The following is a 17,774-nucleotide window of genomic DNA, read 5'->3' as shown; positions in this document are numbered from 1 at the left end:
ACAAGGGCCTGGAGCTGGGTGAGCTGTCAGCAGGTAGGAGAAAAACTGCTGTAGCAGTGGGAGGGGGCTACTGCAGGCACTTCTACTAAACCGTGTTGCATAGAAATTAGGGAGGCCCAGGTGTGCAGTGAGGCCAAAGGCCAGGATGCTGTCCATCATGTTTACAGAACAGTGAGTAGACCTGTTCAGCCACTCAGACAGACACTTCATTTTCTGGCCTGTCCAGGTCCCGAGTGGACACCGGACTCCTTGGCCAAGGTGAAAGGTGCACGATTCTGAGCAAGCCTGACTCATGTTTCCTTATTGCTGGGATGTTCACAGAGCCAACGTCCTGGAAAGCGGGGACCCAGCTTTCCCGCAGCTTACAGCGTCCCCCCACAGCATGGACAGCATGCTGCCCTCTGGAGAAGGTAATTATGTCCTGCTTGGGTATTGGGGCTTGCTTACGAGAAGCTGCTTATGACCAGCTATCCTCCCTTCAAGTATTCAGGGTATCCTGTTGTCATGTTCTGTGAAGCAGACCTTGGCTTGATGTGCTGAGTCCCAGTGGGAAGAGGGGCTACCGTCATCTTACTGAGATGTTGTGAATGTGTGTGGCTCTTCCTGCGGCCACCTAGACTCCTTGTTTTTCTGTGCTCACCTCCTCCTTGTTGCCCATGGGTTATGATTTGATCTTTGGTGATATACTGGCTCTTTGGCTTGGGAGAAAGGGATCTGTTGGAACTGAGCACCTGCCATATCCGGTGGGCACCTTCCCTGTGGCTCAGCATTGGTTCTAGTGTACTTGTCCTGGACCACCTCTGCTTGCATGTCTTCAGCCTGCTTCTTCCACTCATGACTCCCACACCCACCCCCTGCTGCCCCAGACAGAACCACAGAGGCACTGAAATGAAGAATATCCCAAGTTCATCTTCTGCACTTCCATAAAGATTGGTTACTGTCATTCCTCTGTGCAGTCCAAATGCATTATTCTGTCCTTTTATCTCTTAAACTCATCCACTGCTTCTGCACTGTGTCTTAACTTTAATCTCACTCTCTCAACCCCATACTGCATTCTACATAACACACAGCATAGCAGCATTCTGGTTATCGTCAGACCACATAAGTGACAAATATCATTTTACCAACTGATGTCATAATCATTACCCTCAAACTTGTTTAGAGCTACAGGTGTCATCTCTGTGGTCACCTATAGCACAGTAACATAGGTTGGTAGCCTAGGAGCAACAGGCCACACCCTGTAGCCTGTAGTTGACACCCTGTAGACTATCTTGTGTAGGTTTGATGGAGTCTTACATGACAAACTCAGCTAAGGCTACATTTCTTGGGCTATATCCCTTTCATTAAGTGACACATAACTGCAGCTTGTGCTCGGTGTGATAGACTTTTAGTAATCCACATTGCACCCAGTGCATTTTCTGTGCTAAGTCCCTTGGTCTTTACCTCTTGTGGATCCTTTTTGATGTCGCCAGTACAACATGATCTGATTGCTGTGTTTACACCAGTTCCAAACTTACAACCTAGTCATCCTCCATGAACACCCTGCGGTAGACTTCCAAGCTCTGTCCTGCCCCAGTGCTCTTGCACATTGGTTCTAGGTCTGGGCTGCTTTCCTCTCGTGAACACCTATCAAGCTCATATATACTCAAGAAGACTCAGCTCAGTGACCCTCCTCCAAAAAGCTGCACCTGCTTGCATGAGTTGGGTGTTGCCCGATTCCCTGTCAACTCATCACCCTTTGATGTCTTGTCTCTAGTCCTGGCACATGAAGGAAATTAGCTGGTTCATGTCAAAACTTTGGCCTCTGATGCTGAATAGACTCTTGAGCCTTCCCCTCTTCAACTGTTTTTCCTGACAAGGTAGAACCTCGATGTTCCACTTCAAGTGGATCAGGAGGTTTTCATTGAACACATGATAGCATTTCTTGCTCTGGTTTCCTCTTTCCTACTGTCAGATCCCTTTGTTGTAGGTGGCCCAAAGAGGACTCATCCCACTGTTCCAGGCATTCCAGGGGGAACCAGAGCTGGGGCAGGAAAAATAGGTCGAATGATTGCAGAAGAAATCATGGAAATCCACAGGCAAGTAATCCCTTTGGCTGCCTCTCCAACCAGTGGTGCTCAGCACTTCACACTCACCCTCCTAGGTGCTTCATAGTGTGTGGAGACACTTTGGGTCATCACAGTTGGGTAGAATGCTGCTTATACCACACAGGACTTTTCTGTTCCTCTGTTCCCGAGTCCAAATTAAAAAAAAAAAAAAATGTGCCTTAAATAAAAAAGACCAAACAGTCCAGAGCTTAAGACACTCTTGGGGAAGCCCAGTTCATGACACTTTGAATGTATGCCAGGTAGCTTCCTAGTGAGGATGGATGCCCTGGAACATCACCGGTCTGAAGTAAGCTCTGAGTAGCTAGTGATTTGGGCCTTAACAAGAATACTTCTTCAAGCTACCTAGAGTCAGTAATAGAGGCCAAGCGGATCAGCTGGCAACAGAGGCAATTTTCTAGGGTGTGGAAGCATCCTTTCCATATGGAAGCAGAGCTTGGCAGCAGCTGCCTAGGATTCAATCCTGGTCCTGCATCCGCCTGGCTCTGTTTAGGGGAGCCATCTAATCTTTGGTATGCTAACTTAAGCCACAGAAGAGAGGTAGTATGTCTCTCCTAAGGACTGTATTAGGATTGTGAAGGAATGAACAGCCTGATATACAATAGACACTCAGAAACTGTGAGCTCAGTCTGTCTTTAAACATAGCCACTGAGAAGGAAACAGTTATTTATAAATCGAGAACCAAGAAGGTGGTAGCCAGATATTTAAAAATATAAACGTAATGGAACATAATTGTAAGGAAAGGGGTGGGGGGCCCAGAAAGACCAATATTTTCTGCAGCCACTGACTTAGACTGTTCTCTGCTCAGCCAGAGGGACTCTTGTCCCCGCGCAGGTAGGTTCTACTCCAATCTGTAGAGTGGTGGGTTGAGCTGCTTGCCTCCACCTCTGGAGAGAAATGAGGAGACAGGACACAGTATGATCAGCTCAGACCAGCCACCATATACCCTGGGCTCTATACAAGACCATCAGAACACAGTATCAGAGCCCTTCACCAGAACAATCCTAAAATCCATGAGAGGTCTATTTTCTTTATGATAATAGGATAAGTGGGAACTTCAGGGATTGAGGCAAGCAAGGAAGTGCTATGTTATACGTTGTGGAAGCTCACTAGAACAGGGAGAGACGAAGGCGGGCATGCTTGCTAACCCAGGAATGAGGCCTGTCCTACAGAGAAGTCAGCAGTCTAGGACCAGGTGCTGAAGGTAAAATAAAGAATGGTGAGAAGGCAGTTGGAGGATGGATAGAGCCTGGGGAAAGGGTGGCTTCACAGCCCTTCAGCCTAAGTAGACAGTGTTGGGAGAGACAAGGTTCTGGTCATCTGTATGTTCCGGTATTGTACATAATAGGGTTGTATCTTGAATTTGAGGAGCTTCTAATCCAGGAGACAGAGAACTTGTTTCCTCACAAATAAAGACAAGTAGTCAGTGCAGGCCAAGAGCCATTTCTCAGGCACAGAGACTTTCCCAGTGTGGCTCTAATAGGCTGTGTTCATCATGGAGGAACAGAAAGCCTGGTGGTCACACAGCTGCCTCCATAATCCCCAGACTCTGGCCCCAGCTTGGACATGACCCTAAAACACAAGAGGTAGAAGCAAGGATTCATGTAAGCACAACTAGCACAGGAACCCCTAGTGCAAGCCACAGCTTCCCTCCCTAGGGTTGCCAGCCTCCCAGGTGTACGCGCTTCCACAGTTCTGATTCTCCTAACAAGTCTACCCTAGTGGGAAGTCCAGAAAAGTCCCAGATCGGTCTTTCATCCCTTGCTTCCCAAGAAGGTTGCTCCTGTTTACCTACTAGTGTCCTGTTTAGGTGTGGCTGAGCTGCACTGCTGCCTTCTATTTCCTAGGGGCACTCATCAGTAAAGGTTTGTGGGCAAGAGGACCTATCTCTTGTTCTACCTCCAACTCATGGTAACCAAGAGGGTGGCTAAACTCCTGAGGACTCCACCTCATCTGTATTCTATGAAGAAATAAAGCTGGCTCATCAACCTGAATCCAAACCCTAATCTAAAGGCTTGCACAGCTATTGCTTTTGGGGTCTGCACTCAAGATTAGATGCATGCAGAGCAATCCAGCTGACCACTGGACTCTGGAAATAAGGCTTTATTGGAACACAGCTGTATTCATTATGTATTGCATGTGGACTACTGTGACAGAGACCAGATGGCCTATAGAACCAAGAGTTATCTGACCCTTACAGAACATGTGCCAGTCCCTAACCTAGCTCCTTACTCTCCCTACCCTCACTCCTTAGCGTCTCCCTAACCCCACCACCCTGAAAGGCCTTGTAATCACCTCTTCTCTAACAGGATAAGAGGGTCATCACCTTCCAGCTGTGGCTCCAGCCCACTGAACATCACAAGTACGCCTCCCCCTGATGCCTCCTCTCCAGGAGGCAAGAAGGTAAGCACGATGGCTTAGACTAAGAGAGCTTCTCCCCAAGTTCTGAAACACAGTGACTTCTGAGATAAGTTGAGACATTCTTTCCTCCTCGAAATAAACACATCTATGTGTGGCTGACTACAAAACACACTGGCACTTAGGGAGGCTTGCTGGCTTGCTCAAGAGGATGTATTCCATGTGAATGCAGGAGGGCAGGAAGAACATTATGAAGAAAGAGGAACTGTCAGTCCCTTTGAGGGCACAATTCAAGAATTCCTGTGAGGGAAAGATTAGGAAGGACCACATAGAACCTTACTGCCAGGAACTTCAAGTGAACCGAAACCATTAGTAAAAGCAAACAGCATCAGCCAGACTTCAAGTCAAGCCAGGCTTTCTAGCTAAACACTTGGGGATCTGTCACCAAATGTGTCCCTATGATGTGATAGCACCGGCCACAGGTACTTCATGAAGAGCTGTCTAGAAGATGCCACTAGAAACACTGGCTTTCATCTTTATCAGAGAGTTTGCAAACCTATGTAAATTATACTGATTGTTAAGTTAAAAACCTATGACTAGCACCTGAGATTAGCCAGGCATGATGTTCGAAAGATAGAAAACAGTAACACAATTTTAAAAAATTGTTTCTGTAATTTGTGGTTTTTCATTAAAATGTTTTGGTAACTTGTGATTTTTTTCCACTAAAATGCTTTAATTCATGTTAATAATAAAGGGTTTATATTTCAAAAATCATATAAATATATATTATTTATATAATGCTTTTTAATTATATAATATATATTATTATATAAATATAGCCTACTTAAAAGATTTCTTGGGGGAGGCACACAGTCACTTTTAAGAATGTACAGGGATCCCCACACTGCAAAACTGAACTAGGAACAAACAAATTGCAGCGCCATCTGCTGGCAAGGCCTGACACCCCTGTTTCTGAAACCCAGTGGCCACTGGTTCCTTACTCAGTCTAAATACCTCTCCAAGGTTTCTGATGCTTAGCCAAGGGCAGGGAGCTTGGACCGTAGGGAAATTTTAAGACAGATTTCTATTATGGAGGTGTGATAGCAATTATTATCGAATCTTAAAGACAAAAACTAGAGGTTACTTAATTTAGTGCCTACGGCATACTTGATGATCAAACATTAGTGTTTCATTGTTCAGGTGTTACTCCCTAAAGTCGTTTCTCTTCACAAATTGTTGCTGACCTCAGTTACTTCTTCAACAGTGTATGTTGCCATGTGCCACTCACTCTCTTACAGGGCAACCTGGGCTCACTGATGTTTAAGCCTTTAAGTAAATACAAGGGCAGCATGATCCTAGGGAGTTGATTTACCCAGCTTTTGTTATCTGCATGTACTGAATCCTATGTAGAGGAAATAGTTTAGAGTAGAGGCCGTTCCCTGTTATCATGACTGTTCTCTAACAGGTCCTTGTTTGGTAATGGAGAAAAATTAGGAGATTAAACCCATTTTAAGCACCCCACCCCCAACATCCTTCATTTTCTTGGTCGCACTGCATGATAGGAAATGAAATTTCTATCCGAGTTGGAAACTTTACATTTCCCCCTTTTATTTGCAGATTCTAAATGGAGGGACTCCAGACATTCCTTCCACTGGCCTACTACCAGGGCAGGCTCAGGAGACCCCAGGTTATCCATATTCTGATAGTTCTTCTATTCTTGGTAAGTGGTATTATTATTATTATTATTATTATTATTATTATTATTATTATTATCTTCCATGAGTGACAATGAGCTTGCAAAACACTCAGCACAAAGAGTTTTAAGAACTGGCTACATAAAACACACTGGTTCTGAAATAGTTGGTAAGAACAATGTAGATGTTGAAATGTTTAACTACTTCTGCGATCTAAATGCCTCCACAGCAACACAGACACAGGTTCTCTCCCACATTTCTCAGAGGGAGAGCCCATGCAGCTTCAGAGGGTATTAAAAGTCACCAGATGGCTGGGCGGTGGTGGCGCACGCCTTTAGTCCCAGCACTTGGGAGGCAGAGGCAGGCGGATCTCTGTGAGTTCAAGGCCAGCCTGGTCTCCAAAGCGAGTTCCAGGAAAGGCGCAAAACTACACAGAGAAACCCTATCTCGAAAAACCAAAAAAAAAAAAAAAAAAAAAAAAAAACCCACCAGATGATGAGTTTGTTTCTCTCAGTCCACCAGCTTTTTCTCAACAATCTGTTTTCCTACCTTCTCCTTTCCCAGTTGCCATTTTTACAACCAATCACTGACTAATGGTTATCAAAATACCAAAATGGACTCAACTCTAATATTAACATTTATTGAATTTTAAGGACTTTGCCCCTAATTTTTAGATGTTCTTTCTGAAAAGCAGTAACAATACAAAGTTATAGCAGTGGAGCCCTCCAAATAACCCCTCCCCCTTGTTAAATATCATTTTCTAATTAGTGTGTTGAGAAGTTGCTTTCCAAATGTAAGTGTGCTTTGGTATTTCTTACTGACCAGCCTTTCTTCCTTCCACAGGTGAGAACCCCCACATAGGCATTGATATGATAGACAACGACCAAGGATCAAGTAGTCCAAGTAACGATGAGGCAGCGATGGCTGTAATCATGAGCCTCTTGGAAGCAGATGCAGGCCTGGGTGGTCCTGTTGACTTTAGCGACTTGCCATGGCCGCTGTAGACACTACATTTTGCTTTGGCAACAGCTACAGTATCAAAGTGCATTACTGGTGAAGTTTTACAGTCTGTGAAGCTTACTGGATGGGGAGAGAACAGCTTTTATGTACTGACTCCATAAAAGCCATCTCAGAGCCATTGATACAAGTCAATCTACCATGTGTAACTTCAGACAAAGTGGAACTAAGCCTGCTCCAGTGTTTTCTCATCATTGAGTTTGGGCTAGCTGTGGATAGCTTGCATTAATTGTATATTTTGAATTTTGTTTGTGTTGAATTTTTTAATCATTGTGCACAGAAGCATCATTGGTAGCTTTTATATGCAAAATGGTCATTTCAGATGTATGGTGTTTTTACACTACAAAGAAGTCCCCCATGTGGATATTTCTTATACTAATTGTATCATAAAGCTGTTTATTCTTCCTTGTAAGAATCCTTTACTATAAATATGGGTTAAAGTATAATGTATTAGACAGTTAAATATTTTTAATAAATGTTTCCCTTGTTCTATAAGTATTGTTCCCATTTTGAATAATTAGGGAGAAAATCTTCACTTGCTGCAGGGCTGGTTCATCCATTTCAACAGTGGCTTAAACATATCCCTGCTGTGAGGTTTGCAGTGCCTTGATCTCATACTAATACATAATTTCTCCTGTGCTACTATCTTAGACATATTACAAAAATAGTTCATTCCCAAATTATAGCCATCTCAATTTATATGAAAACAAAGATGTTAACTCTAATTTTAAATCCTTTGAATTCAAGTTCAAGATTACAAACTGGCTTCTCTAAGACCTGCAGTTGTATGGTACTGCTAAAATCCTTCCCACAGGGAGACATAAGTAACACCTACCCTCCCTTCTATGGTCCCACTGTAAACCAAGGCATAATTCCACCAAACCAAAGTTCACTTTAGAAACCAATGGCTTTACTAGGCTTCCTTATAGAGGGGTTCCCTAGAGGGATACTCCTACCCCCAGAGGCCAGACTAGAAAACCTTTACCCAGAAGGGCATTATGGCTTTCCCATAGGCATCCAAATGGAGCCATGACCCCTTTCCCAGTCTTCCCAAGCTTATATACTCTTAGTCCCTCCCTGAGGCCACATGCAGCTAGGGTAGGGTTGTAAATAACAGGAGGTAGAAGAGTTGGCTACCCAGGTGAGGGTCTCATGATTCTTCCCATACCTCCCTGAGTAGATGTAAACAGTCAACTTGCCTAGCAAGCAGGCACAGCCAAATACTTCAAGATGGCAGTTATGTGGCTTAGAGAACAGTCTTGTGCAACATACGGCTACAAATAGTTAAGTGACCTAAGACCTAAAGCACTAAAAACACTAATAATTCTTTGTTGTAGACCATCAAATATTTAAATAATTTGCTGAACAGAGCAGCACAGGTTAATGGAAAAAACACTGAATTAAAAAAGAATCAGACAGAAACTAGCCATGAAACTTAGGGTTACTAAACACCAGAGTCATTCCATTTTCATATCCAGAAAATCCTGATCAACTGCTTTGGGTTTATAGTGACTTTTCTGAATTTACAGGAAATTTAAGTGCCTCTTATAAATATACCAAAGAGCTCTTTGGGCTACTATTTGATTTCTAGTTATACTTACACATACATGACACAGAATCTAGCCAAGGTATTTATAAAGTTGGTCAGAAACATTAAAACAATGGAATTTTATTTTGATGAAAAACTTGAGTTTACAATTATTTTAGTAAATGAAGAGCAAACATTTTCCTATCCCATGACTCTTAAGAAAAAAAGCATTAGTAAATAAATATCTGAACAGATTAAGGGTAAGGCAGACTGGACAGCAAATCCTCTCTTGACGTTCACCCTCCCTGCATATGACTCACTCTGAAAGGGTTACAGGGCTCTGGAGATGAGTGAACCAACATTATGAGCATCAAATCTCATCGTAATCATTCAAATAAACTCAAGATAAATATGTTTTTGCTTCTTGTGGGCCAACTACACATACTGTACTGAGGAATACTCTGACAGAAGCACTTATGTTATACTGTGCATCACAACTCTAAAATGGCTTCAACAGCTCCATTTAACCACCATCTCTAAAGTGCAACTCTTAATATTCTGCATTTTACCTGGGGCACGATGAGTATCAATCTACATCAAAAGTGCCTCAGTTGCCAATTCCCACCACTTCTGAGAAGATCTAGATGTGTGAAAAAGGACTGTCCCTGTACAAAGAACCAATTTCACAAACCTACTGGTAAACAAATACATTTATAGAACTGGAACCAGGATGCTAAAGTTGTACTCATTAAAAAAACCATTCAGCTACCTTTGGTCTTTAAAAAAGCCTACACTGCAGTATCCTAAACATGTGCATCTCACAATGAAGAAAAGTGGCCTCGCAGTGCAGAATGAGGAGCACAACGTCACTGAAGAGTAGCATGCTATGGTTTCAGGAACATCAGCATCACAGCATTGGATTCTGTGCATCAGGATCGAGGTCATTACTGGCCGAGGCGGGGTGGCTGGGGAGGCTATCCAGCTCATCCACCTGTGGAGTAGGGTGCATGACTACCAGCTGGTCCTGGGGAATGTCTGCGGCAGCTGCTGCCAGGTTGGTGATAGATTTACTCTTTACACACTGAAAGTCTACATGCCGACTCTTTCCTTCCTCCTTCTCCCAGGACATTCGTATAAAGGGTCTTTGGACATAGTTGTAAATGACTTCTGGGCGGCCTCCTGGCCTTTTCTTTACTTTTTCTTTGTAGGTAGGATAGCCTAGAGGAAAGAAAGGCATTTTTTAAAAAAAAGGACACACATGCACAAAACTTGTCATCCAAGTTAGCTGTTGAGAGCTTTTCTTGTGCAGATCCTGAACAAATGGGAATTAAAATCAAGAAAGGAAACAAATATTCATCCACCCAGTCATCAATTTAATGGATGGAAACTAAAACCCTAGAGAGAGAATTCACAAAACATTCCACCATTTTTTTCAGTTACTCAACAATTCAACCACCATAATAGAGCAGTCTTAAATGGGTCTACGGAGGGCTGGGCCTCCATACCCTGGTATGTCATCTGCAGTAGATCTGGGCTCTACCTGTGTACCTGTAACACTCGCTCTCCTCACAGGATGACCGACCTTAAAGGCCTGTAATTTCTGGCTCCTTTAGCCCTCTAGTTTCCTTAAGCTTCAGTCTCATTTTTATATTGCTTTAGAATTTTCTTTTCTTTCTTTCTTTTTTTTTTTTAATTGGTTTTGAGACAAGATTTCTCTGTGTAGTTTTGGTGCCTCTCCTGGATCTCGCTCTGTAGACCAGGCTGGCCTCGAACTCACAGAGATCCTCCTGCCTCTGCCTCCCGAGTGTTGGGATTAAAGGCCTGCACCACTGCCGCCCAGCTCATTTTTTTTTTTTTTTTGGTTAAATAACAAGGAATGTTCAGCTTTCTAGCAGGTTCTTAAAGAGATTCTGCAACTAGCTCAGCAAGGGCAAGGGCAATATTTTAATCTCCTACATCACTTTATTATGACTGTCTCAACAGTGAATTAAACTTGTATCTGTAAAGAGCTTTCCTTAATTATAAGGTCTCTTTTTGAATCATAGTCACTAAAAATAACTAGTAAAAACAACCCAAAGTTTCAGAAAACTTTCAATTGTTTATCAGTAAAGAGATTTCTCCAAAGACACAAAGTCCTTGGAAAATACTGTACACAAGTCTCTTCCCTTCCCTCTATCAGTAAGAACTGAACTGGAGATAAGCAAACTTTTTCTGTAACAGGGTGCAGTACCTAGTTCAATCTTGTGAGCTATATGGTTTCTACTGAACCTACCCAACTCTGCCACTATAAAGTAAAATGAGCCACAGAGAACAAAGAAATGACTCTAAATAATGACATTATTTTTTTTAAAAAGGCAGCAGGTTGGGTTTGGTCTGTATCATAAAATCGTATCAGAAAGAGAACCAGAAAGGCCTCAGACAGTAGACATCTTTAGTACTGTCTTAATGGTGTGTACAGGCTGTGTGGGACAGGAGTGAGGGAGCCTGGAGGGGTTTAGAGATGGTAAACAAAGCCAGGGGCCTTCTCAAGGTCTAGAGAAGGCTTATCTCACACTTTCAGTTCCCAGCCACTGGAAGATACAGCCTCAGGAGATCAGACGGGTTCTCCTTGGATTCCTTTGCTCTTGATCCCTCCTACACCTTCAGAAAGTCTCAACTTCCTATGTGACTGTATTCCTATCTTTCTTCCACACAGAATCACCTCTCTACACAAATGGAATCCTAATGCACACTTGCTTTAAAACTGCCAATGGCTTTTTTATGCTTCAAGGAGAAAAATATGTCTCAGCTGTATAAACTGTTATATACAGTTTATTCTAAAACATGGCTACAACAGACTCAATCTCAACTACCTTCATGCTATATTTCCTCTCATACTAAAGTTCTCAAAAGAGAATGATTACAACAAATTTTTCACTTCTCTCTGATCATGCTTTTTTGTTTTTCGCAATTGTTCTTGAGCTGGATTCCCTCTGGAACTTCTGCAGTTCGAATCTTTTTTCCTCCCTTGGTAAAAACACTGAGTCCATACAGAGTTAATCATTTGCTTCTTATGCTCCAAAGCACTCATGTTATAACAGCACCTGCAACACTAAATGGTAATTACCTTTGTGTTATGTTTGACTCCCACCTAAGCAGAGTTCTCACATGGCAAAGCCAGCATCTGCACCTCAATCTCCAGAGCCTAGTGTAGTACATAACATGCTGCAAGCAGTGAAATAATATATATATATATATATCACATAATGAATGAACTACCAGAACATAACAGTGATAGCCTCTTCCCAGATAGCTATCTTTTTCTTCCTATTTCTTTAAAAAATATGTGTATGTGTGTGCCAGTGTACATGTGTACCATGTGTGTGGGTGCTAGAGGTGTCAGATTCCCTGGAGCTTGAGTTACAAGCAGTTGAAGCTGCCTGATATGGAAACTGAGAATGGAACTTGTCCAGTGCTCCTAACTGCTGAGCCATCTCCCTAGCCCTCGGATATCTATCTTACTGAGAATATTCTCCTCTTTACAAATAAAATCTGTCTCTGAAGTCTTTACTCAACAAGTAATGTTTAACAGCTATTGCATCAAAGAACTCAAGGTGCCAGCTGCTTTGAAGGTGTCTGTGCTCTATTGAGGGTGATGACCTCTGTTCATAAAGTTAAAAACAAAACAACCCCCACCTCCAAACTCTCAAGAAGCACATGTTATATACACAGTGACATTCCAGTAACTTTCCTTGTGTTTGATCTTAATGGATGATCAAAAAGTGGAGGGAAATAGAGACAGAAAGAGAACGGTATAAGACAAGCTACAGATGCAGAAACATCTAAGATGTGTTTGGCAGACTGAGACCTGGAGTGGAGGGTACTTGAAACTGGTCAGTAGCATTAAAATTTGGTGGAGAACTTTAAATACATGATGATGATGCAGTATTGAGGATTAAAGCCAGGGCCTTAGGGTGCACATGCTAGGAAAGTGCCCTTCCCTTAAGCTACATTCTCAATCCTAAATAATATTCTTTACTAAACAAAAAGAAGCTAAGGCTATTTTTTAAAGCTTAGTATGATAAAACTGTACAGAAGACAAATTCTACACTTTGTGACAAGTGCAATCCTGACTGTCCTGCCATTCCTGCTCAGAATACAAAGGGCAGTTAGTTTGCAAGCTGTGTAACTAAGTAGTTTCTCAGTCTTCAACTTCCTGTAATCTATGGAGACTATTTCAATACTACTACTTCAGGATTTTCCTTTTAAACTTCAGGCTTTGTTAAAATCTTAGTTAAGTACTACGACAGAAGAGTTTTCCACCAAATTCAGGCACAGCATCATTAGATGAAGGCAGGCCACAGATGATATGTCTATTAGATGGAGTAGCAAACTCATGTGATCCTACACACTGACTTGAGAAGTCAACCCTTTGAGGTTGACAGAATATAGGAAGCACCCTCCAAAGATGCATGTTTGATAGAACTGTGTTGTGGAGATTAATTAAGACAGGAATTATTTATATTCTCCCATCTTTATACCGGACAGTTTTGAGGTTCTTGAGGCTATTGTTGGTTCATTTTTTTTTTTTAACTAGCCTCAGTTTCATAATTGATGGGATCAGAGGTGCCACTATGCCCAGCACAGATAATTTTTTATTTAACCTCATCAGCTACCAACTCCAAAATCTGTTGATCATTAAGTAGCATCCAATGGACAGGCCTGGCTATAGTAATATCTACACATGAATGTGACTATGAGATCATGGAACTAAGAGCATTTAAAAAATAGTCTTCTAGCCTTATACCTATCATCCCTTCTCATATACTCATGTTCTCCTTGATCCTCCCCATGTCTCTTAGACACCAACTCAATCTAGCTCCCAAAGAAGTCAACACATTCAACACTCTAAACTCAGATTTCTTTTGAAAGCCTTGAAATTGGGAAGGCTGGAGTAGGTATAGGGGATGGGGATGACACTCCTATCTAGGATTGAGGCTATTTTTTGGTGTTTTGTTTTATTTTGTTTTTCAAGACAAGGTTTCTCTTTGTAGCCCTAGCTGTCCTGAACTCACTCTGTAACTCAGTGATCTGCCTGCCTCTGCCTCCCGAGTGCTGGGATTAAAGGCTTGTGCCACCACTGCCCAGCATTTAAGGAACTATTTATTTAAGTACATGAGCGCTCTATCTGCATGTACACCTTTATGCCAAAAGAGGGCATCAGATCCCACTATAGATGGTTGTGAGCCTCCACATAGTTGCTGGAAATTGAACTCGAGACCTCTGGAAGACCAGCCACTGCTCTTAACTACCAAGTCATCTCTCCAGCATCTTCTCTTTTCTTTGTTTGGGGGAAGTTTAGACAGGGTGTCATGTAACTCAGGTTCGCCTCAAACTTGCTAATGGGCAAGGAAGCCTTGAACTCCTGATCCTCCTCCTCCTTCACAGGTGCTGGGATTGCAGGTATGTGCTACCATGCCAGCTTCTTTCTTTCTTTTCCAAGAAGAAAAAACTTACAGACTTGATGGGAAAGTTGAGGGTCTACCAATCAGTTATAAAAAGCTTCAAAATCTAGCTGTTATTGAAATAAATGTAGGAGAGCCTAATTTCTGTCTCGCCAAAGTCAAGATTAATTTACTTACATAAATTACCTGTAATGTGTCTGGACAAATATTGCTAAATACTGGCTGGCTCTTTAAGAAGAAACCTACTTAGTAACAGCTGTTTAGAAGTTCCTGATTGTCTGACATCACCAAGTCCTAGATTCAGGCCCCTGCTTGAATCAATTAAGTCATTCAATTAAGAATTATCCATTAGTTTTTATAATGAGGTAATGTTTAGTGGGAAGAGTGCAAAATAACAAAGACAAGCACTGGTAAAAGTCATGTGTCTCAATTCTACTGTCCTTCACACAAGTCCTATTTTGGACATTCTTCACATGCTTAAGCAACCCATTCCTGTGATCCTTCAGCACTTCAACCAGGTCCTTAGCTAATACAATTATCTTCACCATCTGTGGTAGTCTGAATGTAACTGGCCCCTATAATCTCATAGGGAGTGGGCACAATTAGGAGGTATGGCTTTGTTGGGAGTGAGTATGGCCTTGTTGGAGGAAGAGAGTCACTGTGGGGGTGGGCTTTGAGGTTTCCTATGCTCAGGATACAGCCCAGTGTCTCAGTTGACTTCCTGTTACCTGCAAGATGTAGGACTCTCAACTCCAGCACCATTTCTGCCTGCATTCGGCCATGCTCCCCACCATGATGATAGTGGACTAAACCTTTGAAACTGTAAGCAAGCCACCCTCAATTAAATGTTTTCCTTTATAAGAGCTGCTGTGGCCCAGCCCTAGAGAAACTAGGTAACAAGGAGGATCCAAAGAGGGATGCCTGGATTGCCCTGGGAGGGAAATAGATGAGAGATGAGATCTCTTGGGTAAAAGCAGGGGGGCAGGGCCCCCCCCCCCGGGGAGGGGGATATGGTCGAGTTGGAGGAGGAATGGAGAGGGAAAGCAACGAAAGAGATATCTTGATAGAGGGGGCCATTATGGGGTTAGGGAGAAACCTGATGCCAGGGAAACTCCTGTAATCAGATTGATGACTACCCTAAGTGTCATCATAGAACCTTCATCTACTAATTGATGAAAGCAGATGCAGAGATCCACAGCCAAGCACTGGGCAGAGCTCCAGGAGTCCAGCTGAAGAGAGGGAGGACAGATTATATAAGCAAGAGGGGTCAAGATCATGAAGGGAAAACCCAGAGAGACAGTTGACCCAAGCTTGTGGGAGTTCACAGACTCTAGACCAACAGCTAAGGAGCCTGCATGAGACCGACCTAGGCCTTCTGCATGTAGGTGACAGTTGTGTAGCTTGGTCTGTTTGTGGGGCCCCTAGCAGTGGGACCAGGATCTGTCCCAGGCGCATGAGCTAGCTTTTTGGAACCTATTCCCTATGGTGGGATGCCTCGCTCAGTCTTGATGCGGGAGAAGGGGGGGCTTGGACCTGCCTCAACTTGATATGCCATGCTTTGTTGACTCCATGGGAGGCCTTACCCTTTCTGAGGAGTGGATTGGGTGGAGGGAGGGGAGGGGAAGGGAATGGAAGGAGGGAAGGAAAACTGTGGTTGGTATGTAAAATAAATTTTAAAAATTTAATAAAAAGAAAAAGTTGCTGTGGTCATAGTGTCTCTTCACAGCAACAGTAACCCTAAGACACCATTATCACCACAAAAGCAGACTGAGAGCTTACTAGCTGGTACTGTTCTAAGTGGTTTTCTTGTGTTAGCTCATCTTACAATAGCCATTTAAAGTACTTATTAATGCTCCCTATTCCACATAAAGAAACAACCTGGTATCCTTCTTGAATATTTGTAGTAGATTATACATAAAGAGTAAAGGCTCTGGAGCCAGATTACTTAAGAATTCATTGTTATGCATTGGCTATAGCACTTAAACCAACTTCTTTATGTGGAATGAGAGAAAAAAAAATCACATTTTTGTATCACTGGGGATTTTAAGGAATACATACTAATTTCTAATGGCTTTCATGTAGCCTCTCAAAAGAATGTCTGTATCTATCATTTACATGGTTACCTCATCATCAGCCAGTAACTGTTTGTGAGGGCTCCCCCCGCCCCAATTATTTAAACTACATAAACAGATCCATTTTCAAAAACCTTTTTTTTTTTTTTTTAAGAAAATGAATTGAAAACATCTTACCTTCTATTCCCAATCTAATCTTCTTAAGACCCCTCTCCTTCAAAACTGATTTGGCCACATCTCTGTTTTCAATGTACTTGAAAAATCTATATAATTTTGTGCTATAAATAACTGGAATAAAAAAGAAAAATATTTCACATTAGCATCAAAGTGCTTAAGAAATTAACTTCAATTTACCTTGCTCATCAAAGGGACCTGACATCCCTAAAAGCCCAAATAATGGATGCACTACTGCCAAAGGAAGACTAGCCAACATGACAGGACAATATTCAGTACAAGGACAATATTCAGTACAGTTAATGTAGAAGCAAATGTCTACTGAAGTGGAAACAAGAAAAGCTTTGATAACCAATCAGGTAACCCAATCCATAGGAAGGATCTCTTTCTCAAAGACATACATCCACTTATTGGAATGGGATCTGTCCCAATTTTCAATAAGACAACCAAAAGATACTGACTACACACTATTATCAAGCAGGCAGAGTAAAGAACTTTACTAAGATACCTACATGGCCTAGTCTGGAGGCAGGGAAAATGCCTTGTCAAAGAGTACTACACATTTTACATTTCATGGATTGAGCAACTATTAATAATTTCCCCAAAGGCAAAGCCCCTCCCCACAAACTGTTTTCCATCCAGGCAAAGAGCCCCATTTAATACTGATGTTAAATGGCAGATTCGAGCATGTTCTGCCTAGGTTAGTCTGTTTAGAGCAAACTGGCTTTGCAAAGGGCAGACAGTCCACTGACAACATGTTGAGTCTTCCAAATGTGCTGTGAACTTCAGGGAGTTAGATTGATGGGCCTTCCTCGCCTCCTCTCTCTCAGGTGGAGTTATCGCCCTTAAAAGGTGAACTGCAAGGTTTTGTTGAAAAAAGAAAAACACACTCACAAACCAAACATGCTGGTTTAAGAGCCAATAAAGGAAAATATGTATACAAATTTTACCCATGGGATCAATCTGTGCTTATCACTAAAGCTTTGAGACTACTTTTTTTTGGGGGGGGGTGGGGGGGGTTCAAGACAGGGTTTCTCTGTGTAGCTTTGGTACCTGTCCTGGATCTCGCCCTGTAGACCAGGCTGGGCTCGAATTCACAGAGGTCCGCCTGGCTCTGCCTCCCAATTGCTGGGATTAAAGGCATGCATCACCACCGCCTGGCCAAGACTACTGATATTTTAGGATTTCCCTTTTTCTTTTTCTTTTCTTATTTGACCATTCAGAAAGGATAGTGTCACACTTAGAAAATCAGTCTTGCTAAAAAAGCTATCTCTGTATCCTCCTGGAATGCATCTTCTTTAGGATTGAATAGCTTGAAACAAAATGAATCGTATTTAGACAAACTAAGTAAAAAAAAGTGTTTGTTCTCCTTAAGCTATAAT

At 42.3% G+C, this 17,774-nt stretch overlaps 2 protein-coding genes across 8 annotated transcripts in view; one reads left to right on the top strand and one right to left on the bottom strand.

Annotated features, from left to right (window-relative positions):
• Positions 1 to 7,694, top strand: part of Bmal1 (basic helix-loop-helix ARNT like 1) — a 107,575-nt gene extending 99,881 nt beyond the window's left edge. Inside the window, exons 16-20 of the mRNA XM_059268683.1 lie at positions 322 to 410; positions 1,970 to 2,078; positions 4,415 to 4,508; positions 6,081 to 6,183; positions 7,001 to 7,694. Coding sequence (XP_059124666.1) covers positions 322 to 410; positions 1,970 to 2,078; positions 4,415 to 4,508; positions 6,081 to 6,183; positions 7,001 to 7,161 — 556 coding nt within the window. The 3' untranslated portion in view covers positions 7,162 to 7,694. The remainder of the gene's footprint in view (positions 1 to 321; positions 411 to 1,969; positions 2,079 to 4,414; positions 4,509 to 6,080; positions 6,184 to 7,000) is intronic.
• A 1,133-nt stretch (positions 7,695 to 8,827) lies between these two features.
• The window catches only part of Btbd10 (BTB domain containing 10), a 60,111-nt gene continuing 51,164 nt past the window's right edge, over positions 8,828 to 17,774 (bottom strand). For all 7 annotated transcript variants that reach the window (XM_059268612.1, XM_059268622.1, XM_059268659.1 and 4 more), the window contains 2 exons: positions 16,396 to 16,506; positions 8,828 to 9,920 (listed from right to left, as the gene is read on the bottom strand). In XM_059268612.1, coding sequence (XP_059124595.1) covers positions 9,610 to 9,920; positions 16,396 to 16,506 — 422 coding nt within the window. In that variant the 3' untranslated portion in view covers positions 8,828 to 9,609. The remainder of the gene's footprint in view (positions 9,921 to 16,395; positions 16,507 to 17,774) is intronic.

This window comes from Peromyscus eremicus, chromosome 1, assembly GCF_949786415.1.
Source record: "Peromyscus eremicus chromosome 1, PerEre_H2_v1, whole genome shotgun sequence".
Classification (NCBI taxonomy): Eukaryota; Metazoa; Chordata; class Mammalia; order Rodentia; family Cricetidae; genus Peromyscus; species Peromyscus eremicus.
This window is presented reverse-complemented; position numbering and strand designations above follow the sequence as displayed.